Consider the following 16,438-nt stretch of genomic DNA (forward strand, 5'->3'; position numbering starts at 1 on the left):
ATTTATTGATTGGATCGTATTTTCCATTTATTTACATACCCGAACAAATAGAAATTTTTGGGGTCCAAATTTTGCAATTGTAGCGTCAATAGGTTTTCTTATAATTTGGATATGCTATTCTGGGGTCAATCTATTTGGAATAGGTTACATAGTTATGGTTCTTTTCCATCAACATTTTATTGAATTCAAGACAAGTTATTACAAACACAAGAGTGGGAGACACATTTTATGAAGCAATATGCGAACCGTGTGAATCAAATATAGTATTGATGATTTGAAAAAGTTTTCTACCATATGTAGATCAATTTCATTATTTTTACTTAATTCTTAAATTAAAAGAGAAGGAAAAAAAGAATTTTTCATAGTCCAAGAATGTTTTTAAAAATAAACATTGTTCTTTTTTTTCAGTCATCCAATTATCTATAAAAAAAACTAGATAGAATAACATTGACCTTGTCAAGTGCTAATGAAAGAACGAAATTGGGGTATATACCAGTACCTATTACGTGTAAAAAGATGAAGATCGAAAGAAATAACTCTCGCGGTCCAGAATCAAAAAAAGAAACCTTCGAGGAATTAATATCTTATATCCATAGAACATCTGACGTGGCATAGATAATGAATAAATATGAGTTATTATAATTCCAATTGCCATTACAAAAGTAATTGGTAGTTTTGGCATTAAAAGTTATTTTTGGTCGGTAATTGTTCCAAAAAATACTATCAATTCGACAACAAAACCACTTATACCTGGTAATGCAAGGGAAGCCCTCGAAAAACTATTAAACATCGTGAACATTTTTGGGATTTGAATAGCTATTCCGTCCATTTCGTCAAGATTAACAAGGCGGATTCTATCATAAGTCTTTCCCGCCAAGAAAAAAAGTGCAGCACCAATAAATCAATGAGAGATTATTTGTAAAAGGGCTTCATTTAGTCCCGTATCCGTTAGAGAACTAATTCATATAATTATGATTTCCATATGAGAGACAGAGGAATAGGCTATTCTTTTTCTTGAATTCTGTTGGCCAAGAGTTGTTGAAGCTGCATAGATTATTTGTATTGTACCTATTATCATCAACCAAAGAGAAAACATAGAATGGACATGAGGTAATAATTTTGTATTGATTAGAATTAATACATCCTCTCCCATTTATAATAAGATTCCGGCTAGAAGCATACAAGTATTGTAATGTGCTTCTCCATGGGTAGCTGGTAACCATGTGTGTAGGGGGATAATTGATAGCAAAAGCAATAAAAAATCTAATATAGAAGATTATTTCTAAAACCACCGGATATAAAATTTAATGGTGGTTCTTTTGAACCATATAAAGTAACACCCAAAACTCCTATTAAGAGAAGAACGGAACCCCCCGCCATTTACAAAAAAAATTTTGTAGCTGAGTACATACGTTTCTTTCCTCCCTACATGGCTAGAAGTAGATAAACTGGAATTTATTCTAACTCTCAAATGATGAAAAAATGTAAAAGATCAAGAGACAAAAATGATCCAATTTTACCACTGTACATTGCTTACATGAGAAAATTCATAATCTAGAATCTCCAGTAACAGGCCAAGCCGCTAAAGTCGCTAAAGTAGTGATAAATCCTATTATCAATCCTCTACTAGTTGGATTAATGGATCATCCAATTGGAAATGATAACAAAATATATAAGTTGTTAGAAGGAGTTCTAAAATACATGTACATATCGTATACAACCTAATTACCCTATTTCCTTTATGGGGAAGAAAGAAAATTAAAGAACCCGCAAATATCAGAAAAACGACAATTATTATTAACCAAGGAAAATAATTCCTAGTAAAGATAAGATACACTTGGACCCAAAAAAACCCGTGCTCAATTTTTTTTAATTTTCGAGCACAGGCTTTGGTAGAAAAGTTAAATGGATTCAAGTAGAGTTTCTCAAACGTATCAATAAGCTAGACCCATACAGCGAGTTGTTTCATTCCATAAATAAACTCGAACACTCAAGAAACCTGTTGGACAAGCGGATTCATATATCTTACAACCAACACAGTCCTCAGCTCGTGGAGCAGAAGCAATTTGTTTAGCCTTACAACTGTCCCAAGGTATCATTTCTAATACATCAGTGGGTCAGGATCTTACAAATTGAGTACATCCTATAAAGGTATCATAAATCTTTATTGAATGTGACATTGAATGTTCTAAATTTTTTATCTAGTAAACATAGAAACGAATCATATATTTATATACAAGATGACTCAATGAATTATCATAATTTTCTAATCAAACCCATTCTGGATTGGTTTATGAGATATGAGAGAGGCCAAAATACTTTGATTTCTTATGTTTTGAAAATAAGATCATACTTTACGTAGTAAACATGCTAATTGAAATCAATATCTCAATATTAGAATCTAGATGATTAATATTAATTATTCAACAAATTTGATTGGTTGATAGTTATTGATTTTCTGTTACGTTAAATTGATGAAACAATAGCCAGGACATTGGCTGCTTCAGCGACTGCAATAGCTATAACAAAAATTTTAAAAAAGTCTCCCTTTAATTGACAATTATAAAAAAAATCAAAAAATGTTAAAAAATTGATATTAACTGCATACAATATAAGTTCAAGACAAATAAGGGCTCTAACCATATTTCGACTATAATCATCCATAGATACCGATAGAAAATAAATAGGCACTCAAAACAAGTACATGTTCGAGAATCATTAAACAACACCTTATCAATCCCGACTCCTTTCAATATGAACAACAATTCAAGTAACATAATTGACTAGTATATAAAAAGTATGAAACAAAGAAATATATTAGTACTAGATTGACCTAATGTCTTTCTATTTATCCAGCAAGAATTCAAGTAGAATTGAAGGAAAATTAATGTAACAAGACAGAACAAAGTTTTATTTGAATTTTAAATTTTTATAGAAATATTTTATTGACGAGCTACAAAAATTGAACCTATTAAAGCATCTAAAAGGATTATGGAAATAATTTGAAATGGGAGAAAAAAATCTGTTGATAAGTTAATTCCTATTTGTTGACTATTACTTAGAAAATCTTGCTCTATAATCTGGTTTGATCTTGTAGTCCAAAAAATCCCGTACCATGACGTGTCAGAAATAGTAGTAATTAGTGATATAAAAAGACTTATACAAACCATCAAAGTAATTCCATCTTCTACGGTGCAAAGATGAAAATCCTTGTAATACTTTGAGCCATTCATGAACATCAAAGCAAAAATGATTAAAACATTTATTGCTCCTACGTAAATAAGTAACTGCGCAGCAGCTACAAAATAGGTGTTAGATAGAATATAGAATAACGAGGCACAAACAAGAACCAATCCTAAGAAAAACACCGAATAAATTGGATTGGGAAGTAATTCCACTCCTAGACCCCCTAATATAAGACCCGATCCTAGAAAGACTAAAAGAAAATCATGTGTTGGTTCAGATAAATCCATTTTCTATTTTTTATGATACTTTGAAATTGTTAAATGAATTAAAGTCTAATAGGTATAAATTGACGTAGATGCTTTTATTTTATTGGAACACTATCCATTCTTTATTCGTCGAAAGAGTAGTTTAAACATATCTATTTTTGATATCATTTATCTACTTTGAAACCATTACTATTATAATATATAATATTGAACTAGGTTTTGTTTTCAATCTAAATTAAGAAACCACTAGTTTAAATTTCCCAAGAAAAAATCTCATTGTTTTAGATCTGAACTAAGCCTTCGTAATTTATAATTTTTTTGAATCGAATTAAGGGTTTCATCATTGTTTATTTGAGGTAATTTCGAATTTGTTCGAATTGTGTAATCATCAATTACTGACATTGGTAAACGACCCAAAGAGATTTTATTATAATTCAATTCGTGACGATCATAAGTAGAAAGTTCATATTCTTCAGTCATTGATAAGAAATTTGTTGGGCAATACTCAACGCAAGTACCACAAAATACACAAAATCAAAATCAATATCGTAATTAAGCAATCGTTTCTTTCGAACATCAGTTTCCGAATTCCAATAAATAACGGGTAAATATATAGGACATACACGCACACATACTTCACAAGAAATGCATTTATCAAATTCAAAATATATTCGGCCTCGGAAACGTTCCGATTTGATCAATTTTTCGTAGGGGTTTTGAATAGTTACAGGTGAACGATTTGCGTGGGATAAGGTTATCATGAAACCTTTGCCGATATATCATGCGGCTCGTATTGTTTGTTGACCATAATTTGTAAAATCAGTTAGCATAGGGAGCATATGTTGAATATCTATCAAAAAGATTTTATGCTTGTTTCTTTCTCTTGTTTGAGACAAGTTGTGAATCTAAGATACTGTGGTGTTTTACAATATAAGATGTTGGGATGAGGTTATCAATATTATATTACCTAGAGAAATTTGTAAAAGAAATTTTCACACAAGATTTAATAGTTGGTACATTCTCAGCCTTGGTAAAGTCCATCTTGTTGCAATGGGAATGAACAAAAACAAACATGCTTTGGCTAATGTGATAATGATACAAATTAATGTTGCAAAGACCTTACCTCCTTTATTTATGAAAAATATCTCAGGAACAAATATGTACGTAATAGAATGATTCCAACCTCCCAAGTAAAAAACTGTTACAACTAATGAAGAAACTAGTAGATTCAGATATGAAGCAATTTAAAATAAACCAAATTTGATACCGGAATATTCAGTTTGATACTCTCCTACTAATTTTTCTTCTGCTTCTTGTAAATCAAAAGGTAATCTTTCACACTCGGCGAGAAAAAAATTATAAAAATGATAAACCCGATTGGTTGACGCCACAAATTCCACCCCCAAAAACCATATTTTGACTTCGCTTCAACTATATCAACTATAATTGAACTGTTTAAAATCATAGTGGATGATAAAATCACTGTGCTCATCGCTATTACAGAACTGTACGTGAGATTTTCACCTCATACGTCTCCTCAGAGGTCACAACTAAATCTAAGGGCCCTTTCCTATTTTTTATCTTGATATGTTTGTCTGATAGAGCAAAAATCTTTTCTAAGGTCCCCAATTAGACCAATGGAATTCTTTCTGCTATATTTAAAACTAATAAATAATAGCATCTGAATTCATCTCATCTTTTAAGAATTTTAATTTTTCTTTGTTGATTAATAACCTTATCATTAAATAAAAAATGTGTTTTATAGCCATATCACAGATACATTTAAACCTCGAATTTTCAATTATGAAAAAAATTAGACAGTACATTAATTCATGAATAATGACAAAAAATTTATCTCTCAAAATAGAAATCAAAATTGAGTTATAGGAAAGAAAGAAAAGAAGATATCCCTCCTTTTTGCTTGTGCAATTAGTTTCTTTTCTTTCTATTTCGATTTTTTATTTCATTCCTATTCTCTTTTCTAAGAAAAAGGGTCTTTAACCAAAGTAAAAGATTACTTTGTTCTTGATAGTTTGTTACTTACTCAGTGGATAGGAACATACTCTAGATCAGAATTATGGGGAGTATTTCTTGATCATTTCTACGAACGTAAAGCACCAATTTGAATTCCACTTATGGACAGAAATATCCTCTTGGATAATTTACATTATCTGAATTACTAATTCTTTGTGTATCTTGGTCTTCCTAAACATCCACTCATTTTTATTTCAAAAACCACCCGTTATGGAAATCCATCTATGGTAATAGACAGTAAAAGCTCTATAGAGTTGGTCTTTCGAATCCGCTTCAAACTATCATGACAATTCACGAATCTTGGGGTAAGCAATATCTCTTCCTTATGTTTACTTTTTTCACCATTTGATTCTTGTACATAGGAAATGAGACTCAACTCTTTTACTGCAAATTAAGAAGCCCTTTTATATCACTATATTATTTAATATCATCAACTCAATTGCTGAAGACAAAAAAAATATAGTCAATCAAATCTTTTTATCCTTGTTTCTAGAAAGAAAAGAATTAGTGTAAATTTAAGGTCTCACGGAATCACACGTAGAGATATTAATAACACACATAGAGCTAATGATATATCATAGAGCTAATGGTATTTCATAACTAATTGATTGAGCAGCTGTCCGTAGACCCCCTAAAAGGAATATTTATTATTTTATCCATACCCCGACATAAGAAGTACAACGGGAGCAATACTTGAAATGTCAATCCAAAAAACAACAATACTAAGATCAGCTAGAACAAGGTAATCACAAAAAGGAATTACAGAGTAACTTAGAAAGATAGATATTACTGCTATGGATGTTCCGATACTGAATAAACGTGTATCACTTATAGATGGAATAAGGTTCTGTTTTAAAAGTATTTTGTCCCATCTGCTAGAGCTTGAAGAATTCCCAAAGGGCCGGCATATTTAGGGCCAATACATTGTTGTATTCCTGCAGATATTTCTCTTTCTAACCAAACAATTACTAGTAAACCTATTGTTATTCCTAATACAAGAGTCACAATAGGGACAAGCATCCATACGATCCCATAGACTTCTTTTAAGGATTCCAATTTGGAAAAAGAATTCAGAGTCTCTATTTCTGTTGTATCAATTATCATTTGAACGATCAACTTCTATGCTACCTAGTATTGTCATATTATAAACCAATTTTATTCTTTTAACTAACTGAGGAAGAATTGGCTAATTGATAAAACACTCTAATCTCACATCAGAAAAATCTCCAATTCTCTTTTTGGGGCTTCAACTCTCACATAATGTTTTTGTGTCGTCAATTCAAAAGTTGGAGAAGACTTTTTACTAATACACCGATATTCAAAATCATGAAATTCAGAATCTTTGAATCAGTCAAAATGTCGCATTTCTAAATTTTTGTAACGACCTTGTGAAATTCCTTCCAGAGCCTGTTGAATAATCTTTATGGATTCTGTCATTTCACCGTTTCGTACTAAATAACAAGCTAAGGAATCCCCTTCTCGTTGCCATTGAATATGCCAATCAAATTTGTCGTAAGACTCTTAATAATCAACTTTACGAAGATCCCATTCTATTCTTGAAGCTCATAGCAATGGTCCCAATTAACCCCAATTTAATTCCTCGCCTCTCCCAATAATGCCTACGGCTTCAACTCGTTCTAAAAAAATATGATTCAGAGTAATAAGTTCTTAATACTTATCAACCCTGTTAAAAAATAATTGCAAAAATCCAAACATTTATCTATCCAGCCATAGGGTAGATAAGCAACCACTCCTCCAATCCTAAAATAATTATGCATCATTCGCATACCGGTGGCAGCTTCTGTTAACATAGTAGCTAAATAATCCCAACGTGTTGCATAAGGGAAATATTGTATAATTGTTCGATTTTCCGCAATTTTCTCCATCCCTCTATGTAATAACCCAATATTGGTTCGCAGTCAACAACATCTTCACCATCTAGAGTAATGATAAGTCGAAGAACACCTTGCATTGATGGGTGTTGAGGCCCCATATTGACTATCAAGAGGTCTTTTCTTGTAGTTGGTACAGTCAGATGTTTTTTAACGATTCATTATTCCATGAATTACTGAAAGTGAAAAGAAGTTCATCAAAATTTAATCCAAACATATAAGTAAAAATGAAATAACTCTTCAAATTAATCAAATTAACGAGTTTTTGTCTCGCGAATGTCCAACTGATTAATTAATTCTTTATAACGTACTCTATTTTTTTTCCAAATAAGCTAGAAGTCATTGCCGTTTTCCTAAAATTTTCTTCAAACCTCTCTGAGATAAATAGTCTTTTTTGGTCAATTCGAAATGTGAAGTATGTCTACGTATCTTATTGGTGAAATTTAATTCTTGAAATTCAACAGATCCTTTCTTTTATTCTTGAGAAATAACTAAAATGACAGATTTTTTTACCATAAATGAACTTCCCCTTTCTTTATTTTACAGATATGGATTATTTTGAATTTTATTGATCAGTAATTATAATGCTAGTAATTTGAACGTGGTATATAAACTTAATTTCTTTATGAACCTCTAATTATAGCAATTCCAACAAATTAATCAAATTTCAAATTTGATTTAGATAGGAATCCAAAAAGGCGGTAGGTACTTTTTTTAGTCACAAAACTTAATAATTGAAACCTAAAATCCTAAAATGAAGAAGATTTTGTTGATTTATTTCTAGATCTAATCTATACCTTATTTTATTGATTTAGTATTGTCTACTCAAATTAGATTCAAATGAGATGTAAAACAAGGCATGTTTGTATTTATTTGCTTTCAGATACTCTATACGAGACAAGGTATATAGTACTATCAACTAATTTAAATTGTGGATACAAATATATCCTTAAGATACTGGAACGACTACCATTATTGGTATCAAATCAATAACGATTCATAAAAGATAAATCTTCTAGTTGATAATTAGGACAAAGAAAGAACTTAAATTTAATTAGTTCATTTTTATCTTTATAAAGGGGTTTCCGTTCACCCAAAAATTGACTCCAGTTTTTTACATTGATTTCGTTGCAAAATACTGAATTTCTATTAACGACATTCCAATTCAAAGAATTAAAAAAACTTCAAATTCTCAACTCTCTACGATGTCTAGACCATAAAATATTTTAAGGAAGAAGCAAACAAAAATGCGTTTTTTCTTTTTTTATTCATTGAGTTTGAGGTTGCAGAATGAATTCATCAAAATTCTTTTAATCAACATATCTTTGTTCTTAGTATGTTTGATTAGTTTGGTGTTTACTTTAATGAAATAATGAAATACCTATGATTTGATACATAATAAATTGTCCATTATCTTTTACAAACAACCGAATAGATTCAATAATCAATAACCCATTCTTCATCAAGTCTGTAGGATGTAAATTAGCCTGAATTAGCATTATATCCAAACTCATTTATTTCCATTGAATTGACGATATAGTAATTTTGGTTCGATTTATCACTCGAAGCATGCGACAATATACCTTGATATTTTCGAGCATTCTTTGATTCAAAGCACCGTTCCATCTCAATTGAAAAAGCAAATAACGTTTTACGAACAAATGTAGTTCTGCTTCCGTGTTGCTTTCGTATTGTTTTTTATTTTTACCCTTTTTTGTGTCTGATTCCACGTAATATTTTTCAAGATCGGTTTGTTGTTTTGAAAAAACAGGGCTCTGATTTCATTTTTCTATATCTGATCCACGATCTGTTTGACTTGGGGGTTCTTTTGCTTCTTGACTTCGATTCTTTATTTTTTTTATTTGATGGTAGAAAAAAGTTTTGGTTTTGGTTTTTATTTTAATTAACATTTTTATTTGTATTCAAATTAAAAAGAAGGAATTTGCTTGGTATAATCCATTGTTTTATTTTATAGACATTATAAAGTAGTACAATTTCTGGGAAGAACCAAAATTCCAAATTCAATATGGGACGATTAAATATTTATTCATTCATTCCCGTCGAATCAAAAAGTCCTTTTTTCCGAATTTTTTTGATTTTTTTTGGATTTTAATGAGTTGTAAGATATAAAAAAAAAACTTTTTTCTCAATTTCATCAATAATTTGATAATAATTAATACCAATTTTAGTATTTGGATAACTGTTTGTATCGATCCTAACCCAGTCTTCAATATCTCCTTTTTGTCTAAGAGAAAAATGGATAATTTTTTCCAAATAAAATATTTTCTATCGAGATTTCTTTCTATATCTAGAATATTGCCCTTTCTTATATAATTATTGATATGAAGATTGTCGGGCATATCAACAATGTTGTGTTTGGAAGTGTTGAAATTATACGAAATTTCTAAGTTCTTCTTTACTTGAACTTCAAAGGGTAATCTAGAAAAAAATGAGTCAGTTTTCCTTTCATAATTAATCGATTTATATGCTAAAATACCATATGCATAACATTTTTGACAATTATCATTTTCGTTTGATAATGTATAGAGTACCGAATCATTTTCTTTTTTGTAATGAAGTAATTGGTCTTTTTGATATGAATTCCATTTGTTTAAGTTTATATTTTTATATTGAGCCATACAACTTTGACTAAACCAAGTTCCCCATTTTTTTGGCATTAATCTAGACCATCTAATCTGAGATAAATCGTATTGATAATGCCATCTTAATCAGTTTTTCCATTGATTTATTCTATAACTCTGAAGCTTCTTATGTTTTAATTCCGAATGAAATATTCCTAGTGTTTTAAAATAGTCCTTTATTTTAGTCTTAAGGAAGTAAGACGATGTGTTATATTGAAGAACATATCTAAATTTAGAAAAACTAATAATTTGGGTTTGTGATAATTTGTAAAATATATAGACTTGTGACATGTAGGATAAATCACAAAAACTATATCAATTTTTCTTACTAATACTATAAATTGACTTTTTTATAGTCGAAATAAACATAATGTGAATATTTTTTTAATTATTTCTTCTTGATTTATTTCATTATTGGAGATGAATTTCTCAATCAATTTGTTTGTTGGTTTGAAAAATAGTTGTGTAGTAATTCTAGGAATATTAATGATAGATAATAATAGATTGATGTATAATCATGGAATGAATAAATTTAGAAAATAATGGAATTTCCATATTTATCGATGATTTCTGCTTTTTAATATTTGGGAAAAAATTTGGCGATTCGAATTTTATAATATTATTTATGTTGTTAGTATTAATGTATATTTCTGGAGTTACTTTCTTTTTCTCTTTTGTAATTCTTTCTATTTGATTTTTTATTTTACTTGTTCTATGAGTCAAATCCTTCATTTTTGTTTCTATTAGTTAAGAATTCGGCCAATTTCCATTTTCAATTTGACGAAATGATTCATTAATTTTTTTATCACTGATTAGATAAGCTTTTCTTTTTTTTTTGTTTCATTGGAATCACATATTTCTTTGAATCTAAATAATACAGTTAGATTAACTTTTGAAAGTTTTTTTTTAGAAATCCAATACTTTTGATAAACAATTTTGTTGTTTTTTGAAACTCTTCTAAATAATTTTGTTTTTCCTTTTAAAATTTTTAGAGTTAGAAAATATTTCTTTTTGAATTTTCCAAATTTTTATCGAGTTCCTTAAAATGGGATAATAAAAGGAAGGTCGCTTTCGGGGAGAACCAAAAAGAAGTTCATCTTCCATTCCCTCATCTGTTAAAAAACAAAAATCTTCTTTTTCTTTTTCACGTTTTCATTAGCTCTCTGCTGGAGGGGTACAATTTAGATATATGCAAAGGTTTCAAACAAAAAAAGGAAATAAAATTTTGATCTGAATCACGTCTCTTAACCAATTTTTGGGTAAGTCTGTATCTGATAATTGAAAACCATTATAAGTACATTTAATCTACAGTTTTCTATTCCATTCTTGCAAATCTTCAGACCTTTCAGGATGTTAGAAGAGTAACACCCCCCCGATATTTTTGGCTATTATAAATTCAGCTAATATAATATAATTTTTAAGAATTCATTGAGTTATTAACATGCAACCTCCTATTATTTGTGCAAAAGGAATGGTATCCCATTCTTCTTTAAGCGCTATCCGTTCCTGTTCCTTTGTTTTGTTATCCTCTTTTTTGTCCATTTCTTTTTTCTCTTCTCTTTTTGTTTGTTCTTCTCTAGACCCTAGAATCGTGAATTCTCCATCTTTATCTTTCCAATTTCGAAAAATTGGTTTAATTAGTTCAGAGATATCAAAAGAAAAAAGATGTAGGGTGGTTTTTCTATCGATAAAAAGGGGGGAATGTACATTTGCTTGAAATACTTTCGATATAAATGTTTTGCGCCTTTGAGCCCGTAAAGAGCCTGTAATTATACCTCCCAAAATTCTGATTGTTGCGAATAGCTTATTAAAGCCACTTCTCCCCATGATCCTTAGTCGCGTTGTTGTCAGTAAAAATAACTACATTTTTGGCTTTTCTTGAACGAAGTTGATGATCCATTGATGCGCGATCTTTAAATTCACCCATTTATCGTCCAAGTCGGTGATTAATTTATGGGACCAACGAGGTACTTTTTTACTGATTTCTTTTAATCCGATCGATTTTCTTCCCAATTTTGTCTCATAAGAATCTATTGCACCGAATACAAATTCGAAATATTTCTTTCTTTTTTCTGAATTTGCTCTTCTATGTTCTTGGTTTGAAAATATAGAAAGACCTTTCAAATTTAAACTCGATTTTGCTTCATTACCTGATTCATTGATTAATGTTAAGAAATCGTCAATTTCTTTTGATAATGGTTCCTTATTAATCGTATACACATTTTGATCAAATTCTTCGTAATCAATATTCGGAAGAAAGATTGTATGAATCCTATTTAGTCTTACTCTCTTTTCCAAATTTTCTAGCAAAGTATTGTTTATGATTGAAGATGAAACCCCCTTTTTTATTGTTCTTCGATATAGTTCATTTAACAAAGGATCATACAGTTTAGGCACTTATTCTTTTTTAGTATCATCATTACAAAATCTAGTCCTTGTTACGAGTATATCCAGAGAAAGAGATTTCATGTTTAGAATTTCAAGTCCATTTAAAAATTCCTTGTTTAGATTAGTACATTTTTCTTTTTTGGTAGAAACCCACTGACTGTCCAGCTCATTAGCAAGTGGTTTTTGGAGTGACAATAGGGGTATCTTTCTTTTTATCATTTTCCAAAAAGGTAATAAACTTCGCGAGTATGTAAAGACATTCTTTGTTTTCCATCACTTTTACATGTGTCAAAAAAATATTGTGACATTTCTGCTCTTACAGCCTGCTCTAATAGATTATTCTTTATGTAACGAATGGTCGATTCCATCGATTATAATCGAAAAGAAGACTCACAAGAGGTTTTTGATACCAGAAGATCTCTTGTTCTTGTTCTTGTTCTTGATTTTCATTTTTTAATCAAGGAGTTGTGATTTACAATTTTCTAGATTCCCCGTGTTATTATTATTCACATATTAATCTTGATAATCATAAATTAGACTATAACTAGTATAAATATTGTTATAGTCTGTCTCTGTAAGGTGAGAGTGGAATTTATCCTTTATTTTGTCCTTTCAATTCACTCGAATTTCTTTCATTTCATCGGTTTTGTCCAGATCCCACCCTTCTTCCGAAAAAAGGGAAGGATAAGGATCTTCTTCAATGGATCCCTCTTGTTCCTGTTTAGTCCGCTTCATTTCGGGAAAAGTTTCTATTTCTACATCTCTTTCTTCCTCACCTTTCCACCCTTTCTTCTGTTTTTGATACTTGTTTCAGTATCATAATAATAATGGGTGAGGGTACTATGCTTCAATAGTAGACACATGTAATAAATAAGAGAATACTAAAGATCCGAGCAATATAATTTCTAAATTCTAATACAAGGTAATTATTTTATCGAATGTACTTATTCGATCTAATAGAATGATATTGTCGTATCCAAACTAATACCAATCCAAGCCATTTCATGAATAAAATGTGACCAATTAACCACCAACAAAACCACTTGTTACAAATAAGATCTTGTTGGGGAATCGAAAGAGATAAATGTTGACTAATCTTGCTAACATTGAAATTGGTAAAATGAAATGGTTAAATAATTGAAAAATAAGATTATTCAGGAATACACATTGAATGTTGAGATTACACATTGAATTTTTTGTAGTAGATCCATAATCAAAAAAGTGTTTGGAATTGTTCCAGAAGAAATGAAACAAAAGATATGGTAGAGCTAAGACAGTTATTGTATGAGGTCTACCTAATTCTAGATGGAGAGGCGCACAATAGATCGATATGAACATCATAAGTTGTCCCATAATAAAACCAGTTGTTGCTGATACCTTCTTCTCAGTTCCTTCTTCCATAACCAGAGCTCGAAGAAGGAAGAGATAGGAGGCCCATATGGAGAATGTGGTCATAAATCCACAATAGAGTCCGACCACAACGACCGAATTTATTATCTTCATGCATAAGGATACTAGATTACATAGTATAAAAGATTAAAAAATCATCACAAACCTCCCTTATTTCTTTTCTATTGCAATTTCTGGATTATTATATGATGATTTTTGAACTTTCCATACATAGAAAAAAATAGACATAGATAGACTAGAAACAACATCTGTTATGTCAATGACAACAAAAGGATATTAAATTAATCGAATTTTGATATGCATGGAATATAATGAAATAGAACCACTTTGAGGTTCCTGTGAAATGAGGCATGTAAGGGAATCACTACAAAGAAGTTTCGGAGTTACAAAGGAAGTTTCGAGCTCATATTGGTCATGGGTTGGGAACAGGAATTGAACTCTTTGAGATCGAATCTCATGTTGTTCCTCAGTACCTCAGTGGTAGAGCGGTCGTCTATTAAGATATTTGTCATATGTTTGAATCCTACTTGGGGTGATTTGATTGATTATGAATTCTGTAATTCAGAATGAGAATAAAGGAGCTCGCTTTGGCCGTTAAGAGTAGGTAACTCGTTCCCTGTCTTTTTTTTCTATTGCATTCTATCTCATCGTATCGTATTTTGTCCTGTGAGATTAGAAAATCACCATCAGTACCTCGGTCTAAGAACGAGATAGTCCTTCGTTCCATATCCCTGGGGATATTTACAACTAGACAATTAAGAAGTCTCAGACGTACAAGCACTGCATCTTTGATGAAGTCATCGATTCTCCCGAGAGGTCACAATTGCAGCGAGCAAAGATATTAATGACGAGGAAGGATTTTTTCTTATGGTCCTAATGCATGCTCTACTATTCTGCCCAAGACTGGCCAAGGAAGAGTTACGGGGCATAAAACAAAAAAATATGCTGATCGGGCATACTATGTGTAATGATTCCCCCATTAATGATAAATAAAAAGATAAAAAGACATTCCATTTCGATAAAAGACCCACACCCAAGTTCCATAGCTTTTGGTTTGCTATTCCGATCATGATTTTCCAACCCCCAGAGGGAAAGGTAATTCCTTCTTGGACAAGTTATGGGCGAGGAGGGATTCGAACCCCCGACACCATGGTTCATATCCACATGCTCTAATCCTCTACCCTACACGCCCCACCCCTTCTCCACTGGATCTGTTCCCGGGAGTACCCTAAAAAAAGGAACCTTTTCTCTCCCCATCCATTTCGGGTTAAGAAGACGTGAAAGCACGTTTATCTCTATAGGTCTATAAGAAGGGTGTGTTAAAAGGTGTGAAGTGGGAGAGAAGGGATGTCATAATTGGGGTTTTGAATAAAACGACCTTTTTCTTTTTCATTTTTTTCATTTTCATATTTAAAAAGTAATAAGAATGAGAGGTGTTAAGATTTTTATCATCCTGACATCGAGCTATATTTCCGCACTACCTTCCCCAAAGTATCGTCACCGTAGTAGAGTTTAACCACCAAGTTGGGGATGTATTGGTGTAGTTCGTCTACACCTAGGACATCAAAATATAGAACCATAAATGAAGAAAAGCATGAGAGAAAAGCATATTGTCTAGTGATTGAGAGGCCCCAATTCATAAATGGACATGACACCAAAGGTCTCTCCCTTTCCATCCCTTGGATATATCGAGAGGGAGGGCAAATCTTTTGGATTTTTCAGGTTTTCAAAGAGATGAATAATGGTTTTTTAGGGTTGTGAATATTTAAACAATGAAAATAGATGGTGAGTGCCTGATCGAATTGATCACGTCATGTAGGAACAAGGTTCAAGTCTACTGGTCTGTTAAGATGCCTCAGTTGTATACATCACTGCACTTCCACTTGACACCTATTGTAATGATAAACGGCTCGTCTTGCCCTGACCTTCTCTAGAATTCTCAAAAAAACATTTGTTGCTCCATCCCCGCAAGGGCAGAGAACCCGTCGTTGTCTCGTCTGTGCTACCGAAAGCTCTGCGGAAGTCAAGTTTGGAAAGCAATCATCTTGGGGTGGGCCTACTTAGATGCTTTAAACAGTTATCCTTTCCGCACTTTGCTACCCATTATTTACCGTGGTTACGATTACTGGTACATAAAAGGTGCATACTTCCCGGTCCTCTCGTACTAGGGAAAGGTCCTCTCAATGCTATAACGCCAACAATGGATATGGACCGAACTGTCTCACGACGTTCTGAACCTAGCTCACGTACCGCTTTAATGGGCGAATAGCCCAACCCTTGGAACATAGTATAGCCCTAGGTGGCGAAGATCTATTATCGAGGTGCTAAACCTTCCCATCGAAGTGAGATCTTGTGAAGATCAGACTGTTATATCTAGAGTAAATTTTATCTGTTGAGCAACGACCCTTCCACTCGGCACCGTCAGATCACGAAGGCCGACTATCGTCCATTCTCGACAAGTAAGTACTGCTGTGAAGCTCCCTTCTGTCTTTTCACTCGAGGGCCAATCTATGTATGACCCGAGGAAACCTTTGCACGCCTCCGTTACCTTTTTGAAGGCCAACACCCCATTGAAACCATCTACCTGAGACTGTCCCTTGGCTCGTAGCTCCTGACATAA

At 31.8% G+C, this 16,438-nt stretch overlaps 1 protein-coding gene across 1 annotated transcript; it reads right to left on the minus strand.

Annotated features, from left to right (window-relative positions):
• Positions 1-13,020: 13,020 nt before the first annotated feature.
• On the minus strand, positions 13,021-13,956 carry LOC112940893 (putative protein TIC 214 N-terminal part). Its single transcript, XM_069294155.1, is given in 3 exon segments — positions 13,021-13,185; positions 13,187-13,440; positions 13,443-13,956. Coding segments are annotated over 3 exon segments (933 nt in total).
• Positions 13,957-16,438: the final 2,482 nt, after the last annotated feature.

Source organism: Solanum lycopersicum, chromosome 2 (assembly GCF_036512215.1).
Source record: "Solanum lycopersicum chromosome 2, SLM_r2.1".
NCBI lineage: Eukaryota > Viridiplantae > Streptophyta > Magnoliopsida > Solanales > Solanaceae > Solanum > Solanum lycopersicum.